Below are 17,548 nucleotides of genomic sequence, written 5' to 3'. Positions count from 1 at the left end.
ACCACAATTGCGAGTAAAATAAAATTGCGATGTAATATTTTAGATGAAAGTGACAATGAATTTTAAGATTGTTAGATTGGGGGGTCCAAATTCAAAAGGAGGTTTCAAAAAATGTTTTAGTAATTGCAACTGTAAGGTTGAGTGCAACCATATAGTGAAACAGCATATTGGGTTTGATGTTGGCAGTATGTCTAGTTCTAGCTACATGTACAAAGAACATAGCAAAATAATATTCCATTATCAAATATGGTGCTTGACTTATGAAATGGCTTTATGTTTATTTTACTTTATGTATGAGGCTACACTGGTAAATGGAAAAAAAAGATATTTGGCTCATATCTCAAGTGATGGCTAGATTCAAATGTTTTGCAATGATGTATTCTGTGCATTCATCTGCATATTTAGTATACCATAGACCTTAATTTAGTCATAGTCCTCTGCTCTTAAAATGTACCTTCTTTATGAGGTACTGGTGCAAGGATGGAGAGCTGTGTAGAGATGTAATGGCTCCACAGTATGTGCGGTTGAGAAAGCGGGACGTTTTTGTCTCTCAACATTCTCCTTGATGGGAGGATAGTGTGAAGGGAGCTGACGGGGTGAGTTTCATCTTGTAGGATTGTTAGGCCTTTCTGGTGGATGCAGGCCTCGTACTGTAGATCTTACAAATGGTTTGCAAAGTTTGCAGCTGATGATTTTTGAGTGCATATGAATAAAGTATCTGCATTCCGCACTAAAGCACACAATCCATTGATATCAGGTGAATTGTGACCACACATCCAAATCTACAGTACACATGTAAGTGGAAGTCAACAAAGTGCAAGTTTTTTCTCCATAGAGCTAGTGAACATAAGGCATAGCAACACTAGCATCTCCTGCTGAGATGATCTGTTAAAGACCTACTGCCATATTAGCGTTACAGACTATCCTCGTGCATTTCTAACTAGTTCTAATTCTCTGAGTGCTGTGTACTCAAATACTGTGAATCACAAGGTCTTTAAGATCCAATACTTGGACCCCAATCATCGCAGCTCTGCAGTTATATTTTGTATTTGTAGTTTTTGTTGTAGTTGCGACTACCTGACAATTTCACTGCATTCTTTGCATTAGTAATCATATGCATGTGACAAACAAACATCCTTGTATCCTTGTACCTCTGAATATTCAGCTCATGTATGCATGTTTTTCTCTGCAGCTCCTGTGATTTTGGATCCCAACACTGCACAGAAGCAACTGGTTTTGAGTGAGGATCTGACCTGTGTGAGAGTCAGCGTCAACAGTCAGCAGCTTCCTGACAACCCAGAGAGATTTGATGAGTATGTTGGTGTCCTGGGCTCTGAGGGCTTTGACTCAGGGACTCAGTGTTGGGATGTGGACGTGGAGGGTCATCCTTGGTGGGCTGTAGGTGTGTCCACAGAGTCTCTCCAGCGCAAGGGAGACGAGTTGGGCTCAGGACGATTGTATATTTGGCATAAAAGTGTTTCCAATGGATCAGAGTCTCCAGCACAGCCTGAGGAGAACAGAGTGATGCAGAAGCTCAAGAGGATCAGAGTGCAGATGGACTGGGCCAGAAGAAAGCTGTCATTCTCTGACCCTGATAGCAATTCATATCGATTCAGTCTACCTCTTGTTTTCTCAGAGAGAATGTTTCCATTCTTGGGTCTTGGCTGGCCACTCTCTCCTCTGAGGATCTTACCAGCACAGACCTCAGTGAACATAGAGCCGCACAGGTCTATGAACTGATATACAAAGTTAAGCTAGAAAAGAGCTGACCACAGAGACAGCATTTTATTTTTTACAGTTCAGGCTGTTCTACGATGAGAACAAACAGCAGAGCCTCAAAAACTCATCACCATCACAACGTCCGTCCAATCAAAGAAGCATCAGATGAGTGTATTGTAAGACTGAGTTAATTTCTATATACTGTGTCTCACAAATGGGACAAGTTTAAGACATGTGTACACTTACTTTCAAAATGTATCTTTGGTGACTGTGTGGCTCTGTATTTTTGTCATATTGTCACACACAGCTTCTTAATCTTCTTCTATATACATGTATAGTTTGTATATTCTAGATATTTGTATTGCATATTTTAAATGCTCCCATATATCTTATGCAACTCCTTATCCTAGCTGGTGATATGATAGAGGACACCCTGTACTCTGGGTTAATGTACAACAGAGCAGAATATACAGGGCAATAGGTACAGTGATGTAGACTCGGAGACTCACTGAGACCAGCAGAGATAAACTTTCAGCGGAAAACACCACAATATTAAGCTAATATAATATAGGCTGAGATATCTTAAATGTTTACATATACTGTATCTATGTAAATCTGTATCCTTGCTGGAGAGGACATTCTGTGTTCCAGATGTATAGTTCTAATCTACACATGTCTGTATGTGAGAGGTTAATACAGTGCCTATAGAAAGTCATCATACCCTTTTGAAATAGTTACTTTTTTTTGTCTTACAGCCTGAAATCAAAACCCATTTAAAAAAAAATCTTTTCCAGTTTGATTAACAAATTTAGCTGTACAACATCAAAATAATGAAAAAAAAGTAAACAGTTCTGACAATTAATAAAAAATGAAAAACTAGAATAACAGGGTTGGAAAAGTCATCATACCCCTGACTTAATACTTTGTAAAGCTTCCTTTTGCTTTCATTACAGCCATCAATCTGTTTGGATATGTCTCTATTATAGCTTTGCACACCTAGATAGGGGAATATTTGCTGAATTTTCCGTACAGAAATGTTAAAATTTAGTCAAATTCTATAGGGAATGGCGATGGACTGCTCTCTTCAAGTCAATCCACATATTTTCTATAGGATTTAAGTCAGGGCTCTGACTTTGCCACTCAAGGATATTCACCATCCTATCCTTAAGCCACTGCTTTGTTCTTTTGGCAGTATGTTTAGGATTATTGTCGTGTTGGAAGGCGAATGACCTCCCCATCCTCAGCTGTCTAGGAGAGGGACACAGGTTTTCCTTAAGAATGTGGGTGTACTTGGCAGCATCCATTTTCCCTTCTATCCTGACCAATTGCCCAGTTCCCGCTGAAAAGAAACATCCCCACAACATAATGTTGCCCCCACCATGCTTCACACTAGGTATGGTGTGTTTTGGGTGGTGTACTGTGTCGGTTTTCGCCAAACATTGCGCTTGGAGTTCAGTGCAAAAACTCATCTGGAATATTGTGCTACCATGTGGAAAAAGCTTATATGGTCAGATGAGACTAAGATCGAACTTTTTGGAGACTAAGATTGAAGTTTTTGGACTGAGCTCCAGGCACTAACCAAACACAGTATACACACCCAAACACACCCAAAACACACCATACCTACTTTGAAGCATGGTGGGGGCAACATTATGTTTTGGGGATGTTTCTCTTCAGCGGGGACTGGGCAATTGGTCAGGATAGAAGGGAAAACGGATGCTGCCAAGTACACCAAAATTCTTGAGGAAAACCTGCGTCCCTCTCCTAAACAGCTGAGGATGGGGAGGTCATTCGCCTTCCAACACGACAAAAATCCTAAACATACTGCCAAAAGAACAAAGCAGTGGCTTAAGGATAGGATGGTGAATATCCTTGAGTGGCAAAGTCAGAGCCCTGACTTAAATCCTATCGAAAATATGTGGATTGACTTGAAGAGAGCAGTCCATCGCCATTCCCTACAGAATTTGACTAAATTTTAACAATTCTGCACGGAAAATTGGGCAAATATTCCCCTGTCTAGGTGTGCAAAGCTATAATAGAGACATATCCAAACAGATTGATGGCTGTAATGAAAGCAAAAGGAAGCTTGACAAAGTATTAAGTCAGGGGTATGATGACTTTTCCAACCCTGTTATTCCAGTTTTTAATTTTTTATTAATTTTCAGAACTGTTGACTTTTTTTTCATTATTTTGATGTTGTACAGCTACATTTGTAAATAAAACTGGAAAAGATTTTTTTTTAAATGGGTTTTGATTTCAGGCTGTAAGACAAAAAAAGTAACTATTTCAAAAGGGTATGATAACTTTCTATAGGCACTGTATGTAACAGTAGACTGTAGATGATAAGTTAGCTATAGATAAGGACAGTGATGAAGACTCGTGAGGGATCTTATTTTCTCCACTCGCACAATAGCAGCTACTGCTGTGGCACCTGTTACACCTGTACAGTATATGACTACTCCAGCAGGTGAGAATACAACAAACTGGACCGAGTTGCTTTCTAAACACAGAGGATTCGGAAACTGACTTGATTTTTCTCACTTCTGAAAGTGGAGGGAAAATCTGTGGTGAAGTTACAACAAGACAAACAGTTTGCTTTCATTCTTGAAAAATGAGTTCCAAGCTAGAGGAGGAGATATCTTGCCCTATCTGTACGGATATCTATAAGGATCCGGTCATCCTGGCCTGCACTCATAGTATCTGTAAAGGCTGTCTGCAGCAGTTCTGGAAAACCAAAAGATCCAGAGAATGTCCGATCTGCAGAAGACCATCAAAGGAAGAGCCTCCCCTCAACCTTGTGCTGAGAAACCTGTGTGAGACGTATGTGCAGGAGAGAAGTCAGAGAGGAGCACTCTGCAGTCTCCACAATGACACACTCAAGCTTTTCTGCCATAACGATGAGCAGCTTGTGTGTTTGGTGTGCCGAGACTCAAAGCAACATAGTAATCACAAGTTCAGTCCCATTACTGAAGTAGCAGTTGACCGTAAGGTAAGTTTGATGTCCATGAATTAAAGTATTGCAACACCTGATGATTTATGATTCACAAACTGCTTTTTCACTTTAAGTTTTTTTTTTGTTGTTGCTTTAACTGACCACTAGATGTCAGCACCTTCTCTTCAGTCAGCTGATTCTGCAGAACCATGCATGTAAATAGCAATGAATGTTGTATTATGTTAAATGTGACTCTACAGTTCTAGATTTTCATTGAAAACATGTCTGTCATTTGTTAGAACCTAAATCATTTTATACTGATACATAAACACACACCAACACACACACACACACACACACACACACACACACACACACACACACACTCAAAGGACACAAAGACTTGAACTGAGTCAGTTATATCAGTTATATTCACTGATGTAATCATTTGATGTCCTGCTAGATTAGTGATGTGTTACATTTAGTCCATCTTATGTGTTCATTCATACATAACACACACACACACACACACACACACACACACACACACACACACACACACACACACACACACACACACACACACACACACACACACACACACACACACACACACACACACACACACACACACACACACACACACAGGGATAGAGGGAGATCTACAGTAACTTCTTTCAAACCAGGAACCAGAATAGTCAGTCATATCAAATCATAATGTATTTACTGAAATGAAATGGTGTTCTGCTAATGTATTTATTATTGTGCTGTTCTGGGTTACAGAAGGGGATCAAGGCCAATCTGAAGCCATTAAAGGCGAAGTTGAAGGAGTTTCAAGAAACTAAAACCACCTATGATGAAATGGCCAAACATATTAAGGTTAACTACAGCATGTTATTGTAGACACAGTATATTTGTATGTTGTATTTGAAGATAAATCTAGAATAATGAAATTAAATAGATGTTTTAATATATAAAATGGTGGCACTTTAGTGGAGTTCCTGTAATCACATACACCTGCTCTGGCACCTTATTCCAGACTCAAGCCCAGCACACAAAGAAGCAGATCACCACAGAATTTGAGAAGCTTCACCAGTTGCTACGAGATGACGAGGCAACCAGGATAGCTGCACTGAAGGCTGAAATGATGAAGAAGTGTCAGATGATGAAGAAGAAGATTGAGAAGATGAACAGAGAGATCTCATCTCTTTCAGACACAATCAGAGCCATCGAGGAGAATATGGGAGCTGATGATGTCACATTTCTGCAGGTAAGAACCAGAGCGGTAGATAAAACACAGTGGCGACACTCCCATTGACCTCCATAGGAAAAAATGGCAGCGCTTTTTCCAGGCTATTTCCACGTTATGGGACTTTCGGAACTATTTATAGCCAATCTCTTGGTCAGTAGTCAATGAGTTAATTGATTACACCTTCCAGCATTCAGAAGTACTGTACATCCCACCCTCCTGTGATTCAGCCATTCAGCACAGATTTTTTGGAACTTTTGATCGTGTGGCGGCAACATCAAAGAGTGTCGCAACTCTCTCTTTCTATGGCTCTGGTAAGAGCCATCCAGTGATTAGGATCAATTAAGTTGATAATAGCACTGCACAGATCTGGCTTCATGTGCGGAATGCTGGGTTGAACACAGTGCATACCATGCTGGTTAGAAATGCTTCTTGGTTCGGCCGGACAGGAAGCCACCGGGATGTTACCATGTCACATGACCTGAAGAGCTCGCGGAGCAAGGCGCCAGTGGAAGTGAAGTTTGCCTACAAAAAGGATCCAAAGCTGCCATCTGAGCCCATATAAGGAGATCCGGGTGTTAATTGAAGCTAACTGCCTATGGCAAGTTGCATTGTAAGCTAGCTCTGGGGTAGCAAAGAGCAAAGTGTGCAGTCATCACCTACCGAAGATCGCAGTATCCACTCGAAGGCAGGCACTTTTTTAGTGGAAAACATCTGCATTTCCAATTTCTTCGTCCCGTGAGAGTTTAACAGATGCAATAATTCAAAATCAATCAATTCAATGTTATTTTCCCATAGAAAAAATCTCAAGATACCGGATCTCCTTATTTGGGCAAAGATAATAGCTTTTTTGTGGGCGTATTTCAGAGGTCAAAATCACTGGCAGCTCACCCACATGACCCCACCACTAAATAAGCACTGAAGAGAATAGATCAAAGCAGCCATAATAATCTATTATTCTCCTTTTTACTTCACAGAACTACAAGAGCACTGAAAGGTGAGTGATCTGCCTCCTGTCTCTCTCTCTTCTCTGTGGTTCTGAACCCTAACCCACAGCAGCACTGACTCCTGAATGTTATTCCAGAGCCCAGTGCACACTGCAGGATCCAGAGAGGGTTTCAGGAGCTCTGATCAATGTGGCAAAGCACCTGGGCAACCTGAAGTTCAGAGTCTGGGAGAAGATGCAGGAGACTGTTCAGTACAGTGAGTGGACAAACATACCTCTCTCTCTCTCTCTCTCTCTCTCTCTCTCTCTCTCATTCTCTCTCTCTCTCTCTCTCTCTCTCCCAAATTCCAATTCAAAGGTGCTTTACTTGCGTTCCGTAAGTACACTGTAATGCGGTGCCTGTCTGCACTGTGCTTACCGTATACACGGTGTGTAAATTTGAACAAAATAGTATTGTATTACGTTGAATGTCAACTCTGAGCGCTTAACAGAGATCGATGATAACAGATGATCGCAGCATTTAAACATAACTTGATAATATTGATGTCCTCTATTCGACGGTGACATTGTCTTTTTTGACCGCCATGACTACACCATCCAGGGACTAAAGGCTGCGTGGCGCCCACCAGACACGTACGCGGCGCGCTGCGACAAGAAACAAATTACAACTCCATTGTTATTAGCGGAGCATATTACGGACATATTACATCTGTACTAGCAAAATCTGAAAAGTAACACACAATTTCAGCCAAGTCCTGTTTTTGACCACCGTGCACTCAAACAGGCTGTTTTCTTTCTCTCTGCAGCTCCTGTGACTCTGGATCCCAACACTGCACATCCAGATCTCATCCTGTCTGAGGATCTGACCAGTATGAGACGTGGTGAGGGGAGACCGCGGCTTCCTGGTAACCCAGAGAGATTTGATCAGTATGCCAGTGTGCTGGGCTCTGAGGGCTTTAACTCAGGGACTCACTGCTGGGATGTGGAGGTTGGGGAGAACACGTGGTGGGGTGTGGGTGTGATGACGGCGTCGGCTCAGAAGACAGGGGACTACACGTCCATGAGTGGACTGTTTTATGTGTATTCTAAAGACGGTGTGCACTGGGCACGCTCCACCCCACAGCCTTACACTCACCTCACCGTGCAGCAGAAACTCCACAGGGTCAGAGTGCAGCTGGACTGTGGCCGAGGAAAGATTTCATTCTCTGACCCTGATAATAACACACACATACACACCTTCACACACACGTTCACTGAGAGAGTGTTTCCATACTTCAGCACTGTTTGCCCTCTAAAGGTCTTAGCAGTGACCACAAAAGTGACAGTAGAGAATTTAGAGCCAATTGTGCCTCAGCAAATGCTTTTAAAGAAACAAAAATCATAGATTAGAATTGTACATGAAAAAACAGAAATCATAAATTATGATTGCTGGATGTATTAAAAAAACATAGATGATGATTGCTGAATTTATTAAAGAAGCACAAATCAGATGATGATTGCTGGATATATATAAAAAAACACATCATAAATGATTATTGCTGGACTCTATTGTTCCATGGTTTGTGCCCTTAATACCTGAAGTCTCTAAAACATTGAAGCAGCATGATGGGAGATTTAGGCTGCTGTGAGAGACTTCATTAAAAGCTGTTGAAAAGGGTTTGGTAGGCATATTCTTAGTAGGGTTGCACAATTATTATTATTATTTTTTAATCAATGTTGCTCTGTTTGAATACGGATTGCAGTGGCTGCAATTAACCATTCCTACTACACAAATGGGGTGACATTTCATTAACTGTGTGATAAATAATTGTTGACTCATTTTCCAAACATATTCCTTCCAGTGTGTTGACTGTGATATTTACATAATAAGAATAATAAATATTCGTAATAAGAACTAAATAGTTGCCATCAAAATGTCCAATCAATCTTCTTTGATAATTGTCCCCATTCACACTTACTTTATTTTCCCTACTAGTGAGGTTTTGCAATCTTAAAAAAACTCATTAAGTAGACTACCTTTGTTTCAATTAGTTATTCTTAGTATTTCATATATTGAATGGTACAGAAAGTGTATCTGTGTGAAATAAATTAGATGAGAGATGATCTCAACTGTTTAATGTTGCATTGTGTGCAATAGACACTGATGTTCCAATCAATGACGACAAAATGTTGTTTACTTCATTTATATTATATTTATCAGATTATTCCCTCATGTAAAACCATGTTATTCCAGAGCCAAGTGCAAGGATTTGCTTTTCTCATGGCACTATGTGCTCCTCTTTGCTGCTTTGGTGTTAGTAACCCCTTCGTGGTTGAGATGAATACTTATTTATTGAAATGCCATACTCCATTTTCACTAAACTCAATACTCCATTTAATGTTGCGGCTTCTGAGCTGGCTGTAACTGGCGTATATTATATGGACAAATCCAATCCAGCAGACAGAAGGAGGGTGTTGGCTGGATCTACTGGCCAACATAGTAAAGCATCTTGTCCAGGAGTCTTATAAGTGAACAAGCCTACAGTACAGACTTTTTTATTAGCAACATTGTGTATAAACCACAGGTGTTGTAGGCTATATCAATACCCCGCCCCCCCCCCCCCCCCCCCCAACACAGAAGCCAACACATTACATACTAACTAAAGATGTTTCTTTTTATGCTCAAATTATGTTCATATAGTTAATAAAAGAACACTAACAAACATATTACCATGATGAGAGAGTTTGTGTATAATCCAGTGCCCTGGGGCACAGTATCTGACTCTGTCTCTGTCATGTACAGTTAACACCCACAACTGGAACTTTGACAACAAGTCCCATGATGTCTGTGGCCTTGGTGATAAGGTTCTGTTTTGCCGACAAGGCAGAATCCTTCATTAGCCCCACCCTCTGCCTGGCAACAGATCAGGAAGTGAAGTTGAGCGTCAGGCTGATGTCCTGTCTATCATTGGATATAATGTTTGGACAATGTACTATAGAACCTCCATGCTATTCATTCAAGACTAATCAAGAACACAGTTTGTTTTTATTGTTGTGATCAATTCCTTATATAATTAATATAAGGCAGAGACTATTTGCACCCGGGTGTAAATAATGAACATTACTATTTACACCCGGGTGCAAATAATCAACATTACTATTTACACCCGGGTGTAAATAGTGTAATAATCAACATTACTATTTACACCCGGGTGTAAATAGTGTAATAATCAACATTACTATTTACACCCGGGTGTAAATAGTGTAACAATCAACATTTACACCCGATGTCTAACATCCATGTTCTCTGTCAAGGCCTGTGTATTTACCAGCTCTGCAGTAGGCTAGGCCTAATTTAGTTTTGAACAGTTTTTAGCTGTTTTGCCATGTCTGGGTTACTTGGAAGTGATATCAGGGTAATGAGTGGTCATATGGTAGCTTCATCAAAGACAAGCTACTTTAAAGAGTTGTTTTCTGAGTTGTCTTCCAGGCAGCGCTACCACTGTTGACTTAAAAACACTTAATCCTACTCCTAACCTTAACCCTAACCTTAACCCTAACCTTAACCTAACCTTAACCCTAACCTTAACCTAACCTTAACCTTAACCCACGCCTAAGCGCCTTCCAGGCAGCGTTGGGGGCTCAAAGTCAAAACACAACCTTTCTAACAACTAAACTTAACTGTACTCATAACTGAAATAAAACCAGTCAATCTTTGACAGGTTCAAAAAGCACAAACTCTTATTTGCCGCGAGGTAACGTCATCTAAGAAAAAAGAAGTCATGGTGCGTACTTTGGCAGGCAAAAAAAAAAGGACTTTCATCTGAGATTCGAACCCAACACCTCGAGCATGGTAATGTGGTTACTTTACCACTGTACTGCGCCCCGTTGAAGAATGAGGGGAGAATACTAATTATTGACTCACTTGTTGGGGTTGCTAGGTAACGGTAAACAAAACTAAAAGATCGTGTTTCTTGATTTTGCTTGCAAACGGACGGCTTTACCCGTTCACTGAATAAAGTTTGTGGAAATTTAGCACCACTTTCCCATCTCAAATATAGTTTTAATAATCCTAACTTGTTAGATTTAGGTAGGCCATCTCCTGCCAAGATGGTCCCGCTATGTTGGATAGCACACATTTCCGGTTTGGGTGCAAATAAGAAAATGCCTCCATTCCACTATTTACACCCGGGTGCAAATAATCACTCCGTTAATATAATATAATAATAATAATAACAATAATAAAATAATTTCAAAATCATTTCATTTAATCTGGCTTTTGCCTCCTATCACTTTAATGTGATATCTGAGAGCACAACTTTGTAAACACTTTTATATGAATATTATATAAAAGCCACTGCCATTCAGCTTGTGCATTCCTGTAAATTAGAGTGTTCTCATGCAGGTGTACTTATCTCTGAACTTCAAACGAGAAATAGAATACTTTCTGCAGGAGTTTAGTGAGACTGACCAATCAGCTTGGAGCTCCTCTAAATCCCTCCTCATAATTGGTTCCCTTCCTAAATGAGGAAGTGAAACTCAGTGACAGTGACGGCTGCTCTGATCAACACTACACGTAACAGTACAGAACAGATTTTGGGAAAGAGATGTCAGACTGTGGTTGTGTTTTTTTTTTTTTTTCAAAAACATATCGTAGTAGAGGATGACATACTTATAAATGTTTTAGACTGGACTGGATTTTCTACACTCCTGAAAGTGAAAGTAAAGTTTTCCAGCCAACTTCAAACGCACAACAAGTGTTAGTAGTAGTACAGTACTTGTAATTTGAGATGGTTTTCAAACAAGAAGAAATCCTCTGTTTGTGGAATCCTTTATAATGTGTATGTGAAGAAGAGAATGGCGGCAAAACTACAAAAGGATCTTTCCTGTCCACGGTGTGGTGAAATCTTCAAGGACCCAGTTCTTCTGTCGTGTAGTCACAGCGTCTGTAAAGCCTGTCTACAGCAGTTCTGGGAGGACAACGGATCCAGACAATGCCCCGTCTGCCGGCACAGATCACCTGAGGACTGGCTTCCCTCAAATCTGGCGCTGATGAACCTGTGCGAGACTTTCCTGCGAGAGTGGCAACAAGTGCCCTGTAGTCTTCACAAGAGGAAACTGGAGCTCTACTGTCAGGATGATCAGCAGCTGGTGTGTCTGATGTGTCGAGACTCACTATTACACAAAGATCACAGCTTCCGTCCAGTTGCTGAAGCAGCAGTTCATGTAAAGGTAGGTTAAGGACTCCGAATTACAGTACTGTAAGTGGAGCACATGCTTTTACTATACACATATGCAGACACTGAGCATACACCATTAGACACATTTAATACTCTGTGCTCTTTGTTTATGAAACACGCCAGTGCCAGTCCTCATTTCCAAACATACACACCCATCACAAACACACACATATGGGATAGGTAGTTCTTCCAGTCATGTTAACTCTGACTTTGAGTGTGTGAATCACATGGCCCTGTTTAGGTGTGGCTGTGTGGTAGTAGAGATCAAGTACAGCCGCACATACAGAAGCACATACAGAAGAACTCAACAGTGTTCAAAACAAAGAATTTACAGCTACCGTAATTTCCCGACTATTATTCCGCTATGAGGTCAATACAGGGGGGCAGTTAATATGGTGTAATAATTAATATGTTGTGTTTCTTTTAACTTGCATAAAACACTGTCCTGCAATATGCAGGGAAATTACTGTGCATGCCTTCAGTTTGTGATAGAGTAAACTAAAGAACATTTGAAAATAGATGATTTTGTTGTTTATTTTACAAAGGATCCCCTAAAAAAGGATGAACAGAGCTCTGCTCAGGCCAGGTGTAATCTTAATATTAGTGTAATATTAAAGCATTTCATTTCAGGAGGAGCTCATGATCAAACTACAGGAGAATCTGAAAGCTTTGGGGAAGGCTAAAGACACCTGTCATGAAACAGCTGAGTATATTAAAGTGAGTGTCAGATATGGTGTTGTTGAGCATCAGTATAATAAGGCATACAGTGTGGAATACAGTCTCATTGCATTGATTACGAGTAGCCTTCATTTGATATACATACATTTAAAGTACTTTGCATTTTCAATCTACAACAAATTAATGTTGATGGTTTGTTTGTGATAAGAAATTAATCATGGATATGCATCATTCTAGTTAACATTATTTCAACATTAAGGAATATTATCTATTGCAGTTTATGGAATATTTCATGGAATTTTATGATAATTATGTGTTCTATCGTGCTTCGCAGAGTTTTTAAAATTCCATTTGTAGTATTTTAGCAATTTTCCATCTGTCAACAAGGCTATTCAAAGCGTGAGAGGAACTCTTCTAATTACATTGACATGGCTTGATTTCGTCCAGACTCAGGCCCAGCACACAGAGAGACAGATCAAGGAGGAGTTTGAGAAGCTTCACCAGTTTCTACGAGATGAAGAGGCAGCCAGGATAGCTGCACTGAGGGAGGAAGAGGAGCAGAAGAGTCAGATGATGAAGGAGAAGATTGAGAAGATGAGCAGAGAGATCTCATCTCTTTCAGATACAATCAGAGCCACGGAAGAGGAGATGGGAGTTGATGACATCACTTACCTACAGGTGTGTGTGTGTGTGTGTGTGTGTGTGTGTGTGTGTGTGTGTGTGTGTGTGTGTGTCTGTCTGTCTATACTGCCTTTATCACTGTTTGATTGCTAATTTGAATGACAAAACCTTCTCACTGATATAGCCTTTAATACTGTTTTGAAGATACCTGTTAGCCTGCATAACTCATTGGAAGTGGGTTAGAATGGTTAGCATATAGCTCAATTTTAGCTACAGGCTAGCTATAGAGTCACTTCCAGAGAGTTAGGCTAAGCTAGGCTGAAGCTAATTTTCCATAAAGTTGGCGTGTTCCTTTGTGACGGGCAATGTGTATCTGTTCCCAGCATAGGTTTAGTATTATTTAAATACAGAGGCGGACATTCCTGGTTCCAAAGAGTAAAAGTCCTGCCATATATTCTTTCTACCAGTGCATTTAACACAGGTGATATCACTAATTATCTGATCTACCTGGCAGATAACTATGATGAGACGGTTCACTAAATGGTTGGATCAAGTACTTGGCAGGACTTTTACTTTCTGAAGCTGGAATGTCTGCCTCTGTTTAAATACAGATTTATTTTGAGACAGTTATCACAACAATAATTTTCTCCTGTCGTCATTTTACAGAATTACAAGAAAACATTTGAAAGGTGAGTGATCTGCCTCCTGTCTCTCTCTTCTCTGTGGTTCTGAACCCAAACCCACAGCAGCACTGACTCCTGAATGTTATTCCAGAGCCCAGTGCACACTGCAGGATCCAGAGAGGGTTTCAGGAGCTCTGATCAATGTGGCAAAGCACCTGGGCAACCTGAAGTTCAGAGTCTGGGAGAAGATGCAGAAGACTGTTCAATACAGTGAGTAGACACATTGCTCTCTCTTTCCCTTACTGTCTGTCATGACCTCAACACATCATTACATGATTCAGAACACCCTCACATACTCATGCACAGTCACAAACACACAAATATGAATTTTACTCATGCACATAACAAACACCTGCACAGACAAACACACACACACACACACACATAAAAACCGGTGAGTGGTCAGTACTTCTCCTGTCATTATACTTGATAACACCACTGTGTTACACACACCACTATTAATAATGACCATGCTTATCACCAGTGTGCGAGTTATACCACGGTCTCCGGGGGAGCCGGGGGCGGGGCGTTTTTTTTTTTTTTTTGGGGGGGGGGGGGGGGGGGGGGCAAAGTTTAAATGCCGATCCTGCAACAGCATAGGCATAGGCCTATTATAAAGAGAAAATTCGTTGCACACGGGTGCGATAGGTCTAACAGCTATATGGCCATATTTAGACGAAACACCCTGATGGATCACGTCAACAGATTTCCCGAATGGGCTACGCAAACTTCAGTGAACTTGATAGTAAATAATCCACGGACCACCAATAATGTGTCTTCTGACTCTTTAATTGAATCAACTTAGAATTAGGCTACTCAACAACTTACATTGTTTCACAACCACATGGGATATCCTGTACACAGAGCCAAACACACGAAATAAGAGAAGCCAGCGGCTGCAACCATGAACACATTATGGCAAAGCCTTTACAATACAGGGCACAACACCACCCTCTCCCTGCCTGGAGAGACGCAACGCCATACACAACACAACGATGCACAGAGCCATTATCTTTTAGACATTCGACTACAGTGCTAGTGTGAACGAGCTTGTGTGAGTGGGTAGTGGGTGGAGCTGCGGGCAGCGTCCCCAAGTTTCAAGCGCGAAAGCAGGCACTTTTTTCATGAATCATGAACTCAAAATACAATTTTATTTATCTGATTTTACACCTTTGAGGGAAAACCATGGTCAAAATATAATTTATTTGGCAATCATTAATATTTTAGAGCTCCCCCAAAATTTCACAAACCATGTTTCCAGGGGAGCTCAGGCGGCCACTAGGGGAGCCATGGCTCCCCCTGCTCCCCCCTAACTCGCACCCTGCTTATCACACATCACTCAGTAGCCATGTCACGTGACACTTTTACTCCAACTAGAAAAGGAATAAAGGCTCAATCAGAATAAAAATCATCATTTAACACATCAATTGGAATAAAAATCCCTGATCTTAGAGGTGGTGCATTTCATTCCTATTGCGTTCAAACAGCCATGTATACATACAGTCATTAGGATTGCCTGCTGTATCTTCTCAACGACAAGTATGGTAGGCAACAACGGCTATTCTGAGATTCTAACGCGCTTGAGAGCGGAAGAGAACATACCCCACGTAAACAGACGGCATGTATTTTTCAATCAAAATAACTGTCCATGTAAATGTTGCTCGAGTTCAGCTCATGTGTGTCTTTTTTTTCTCTGCAGCTCCTGTGACTCTGGACCCCAACACTGCGGCCGACATGCTCGTCCTGTCTGAGGATCTGACCAGTGTGAGTGGTGCTGAGGAGGAGCAGCAGCGTCCTGATAACCCAGAGAGGTTTGATGATTACGCCAACGTCCTGGGCTCTGAGGGCTTCAACTCAGGGACTCGCTGCTGGGATGTGGAGGTTGGGGAGAACACCTGGTGGTTTGTAGGTGTGATGACTGAGTCTCTCCAGAGGAAGGGAGACTTTAATTCTATGAGTGGACGCTGGTATGTTTGTTTTGATAATGGAAAATATGGAGCAGAGTCTCCACCACAGCCCACCACTCTCCTCACAGTGCAGCAGAAACTCCAGAGGATCAGAGTGCAGCTGGATTGGGACAGAGGAAAGCTGTCATTCTCTGACCCGGACAACAACACACACCTACACACTTTCAGACACCCTTTCACGGAGAGAGTGTTTCCATACTTTGCTATTGGTTGTAAACTCTCACCTCTGAGGGTCTTACCAGTGAAGGTTTCAGTTAGAGTCAAGCTGATATAACATCTTGCCATCAGTCTATTGCTGTAATAACTTGTCCATGATGTTGCAATTACATTACACATTGTAAATACTGAAGTCTGCAAATATTGCAAGTTGAAAGGTCATATCCTAGACATAAATATATTCTAAATTATATTGTGAATCACCCCTCTCAGGAACATCTTAAATGGAGGAGCAGATTAATGTATGAGGTATAATTGAATGTTAGCACAATGCAGCTGGTTGAACTTGCTTGGGTTTCATAATGAATTGTGTAAGAACTCTCAGGGCTCTACCTGGATATTATATGTGTTCATCACATCAAGTGCAGCACAGAACAGTACCCCCTACTGACAGATATTGATCAATGCCTAGTAATGACGACAGAATTGACAAGAGACACAAACCATAGGCAGAGGGGCCAACACCTGAAGGGACTAGTACATATGAGTTATAGCCATACTTGTGAATAGTTTTGCTAGGAGTGTGTTGATCATTTGGAAATTGAGTGTAAAGAAGTGAGCTGTGTTTACTGTGTGCAAAAAGAGTGCTGTGTAGTGGATTGTACCAGTTTTGCAAAGTGGGTGTTACAAAATTGCGAACTGAGTGCAAAGCAGTTTTTTTTCTCTTTAATACATGTAAGCTACCCACAATGCATGTGATTTCCTGCGGTGAGCCATAATGTAGGTTTTGACCTCCTTTGCCACCACAGTAGTACTCACTCTCTATGTGAGTCAGTTTTCTCTGCTCTCACGACAGTGAAGACAAACTATCGCCAAAGGTTGTCTTCAATCGCACCAAACATCACAGAAATTTGTGGAAACATGGCCCACCCGTCGCATTGATATTGGTAAAAAATACCAGGTAAGGTAAACACTTACACTTACCTGAAACAAATACCATTTGCTTACTAGGAGGTTCTCTCTCTCTCTCTCTCTCTCTCTCTCTCTCTCTCTCTCTCTCTCTCTCTCTCTCTCTCTCTCTCTCTCTCTCTCTCTCTCTCTCTCTCTCTCTCTCTCTCTCTCTCTCTCTCTCTCTCTCTCTCTCTCTCTCTCTCTCTCTCTCTCTCTCTCTCTCTCTGCTCAAGCAAGAGCTGCACTGAACTTTCTGAAGCCCATTTTTTTTCAATTGGTCTCTGAGCCTGTTTTCTCTTTGTTCATAATGCTTTTTTTTCCCTCAATAAGGGATTAAATTGGGATTTTTTGGTTAACCTGGATGAATTTAGCCTTGATTTGGTTTCACAAACTGTTTTCGCATGAGAGTGTGTGTGGTGGAGGTAAT

General features: G+C 41.0%; 2 protein-coding genes across 2 annotated transcripts; both read left to right on the top strand.

The window, feature by feature from the left end:
• The first annotated feature begins 4,330 nt into the window (after window positions 1-4,330).
• Window positions 4,331-8,230, top strand: LOC134079033 (nuclear factor 7, ovary-like). Its single transcript, XM_062535197.1, has 5 exons — window positions 4,331-4,708; window positions 5,691-5,808; window positions 5,866-5,921; window positions 6,992-7,103; window positions 7,653-8,230. The coding sequence occupies exons 1-5, from the start codon at window positions 4,331-4,333 to the stop codon at window positions 8,228-8,230; spliced, it is 1,242 nt and encodes a 413-aa protein (XP_062391181.1).
• A 3,184-nt stretch (window positions 8,231-11,414) lies between these two features.
• Window positions 11,415-17,219, top strand: LOC134079108 (E3 ubiquitin-protein ligase TRIM35-like). The gene is made up of 6 exons (XM_062535281.1): window positions 11,415-12,057; window positions 12,696-12,782; window positions 13,191-13,421; window positions 14,031-14,053; window positions 14,139-14,257; window positions 15,747-17,219. The coding sequence occupies exons 1-6, from the start codon at window positions 11,683-11,685 to the stop codon at window positions 16,286-16,288; spliced, it is 1,377 nt and encodes a 458-aa protein (XP_062391265.1). The 5' UTR covers window positions 11,415-11,682; the 3' UTR covers window positions 16,289-17,219.
• The last annotated feature ends 329 nt before the right edge of the window (window positions 17,220-17,548 follow it).

Source organism: Sardina pilchardus, chromosome 4, assembly GCF_963854185.1.
Source record: "Sardina pilchardus chromosome 4, fSarPil1.1, whole genome shotgun sequence".
NCBI lineage: Eukaryota > Metazoa > Chordata > Actinopteri > Clupeiformes > Clupeidae > Sardina > Sardina pilchardus.
This window is presented reverse-complemented; position numbering and strand designations above follow the sequence as displayed.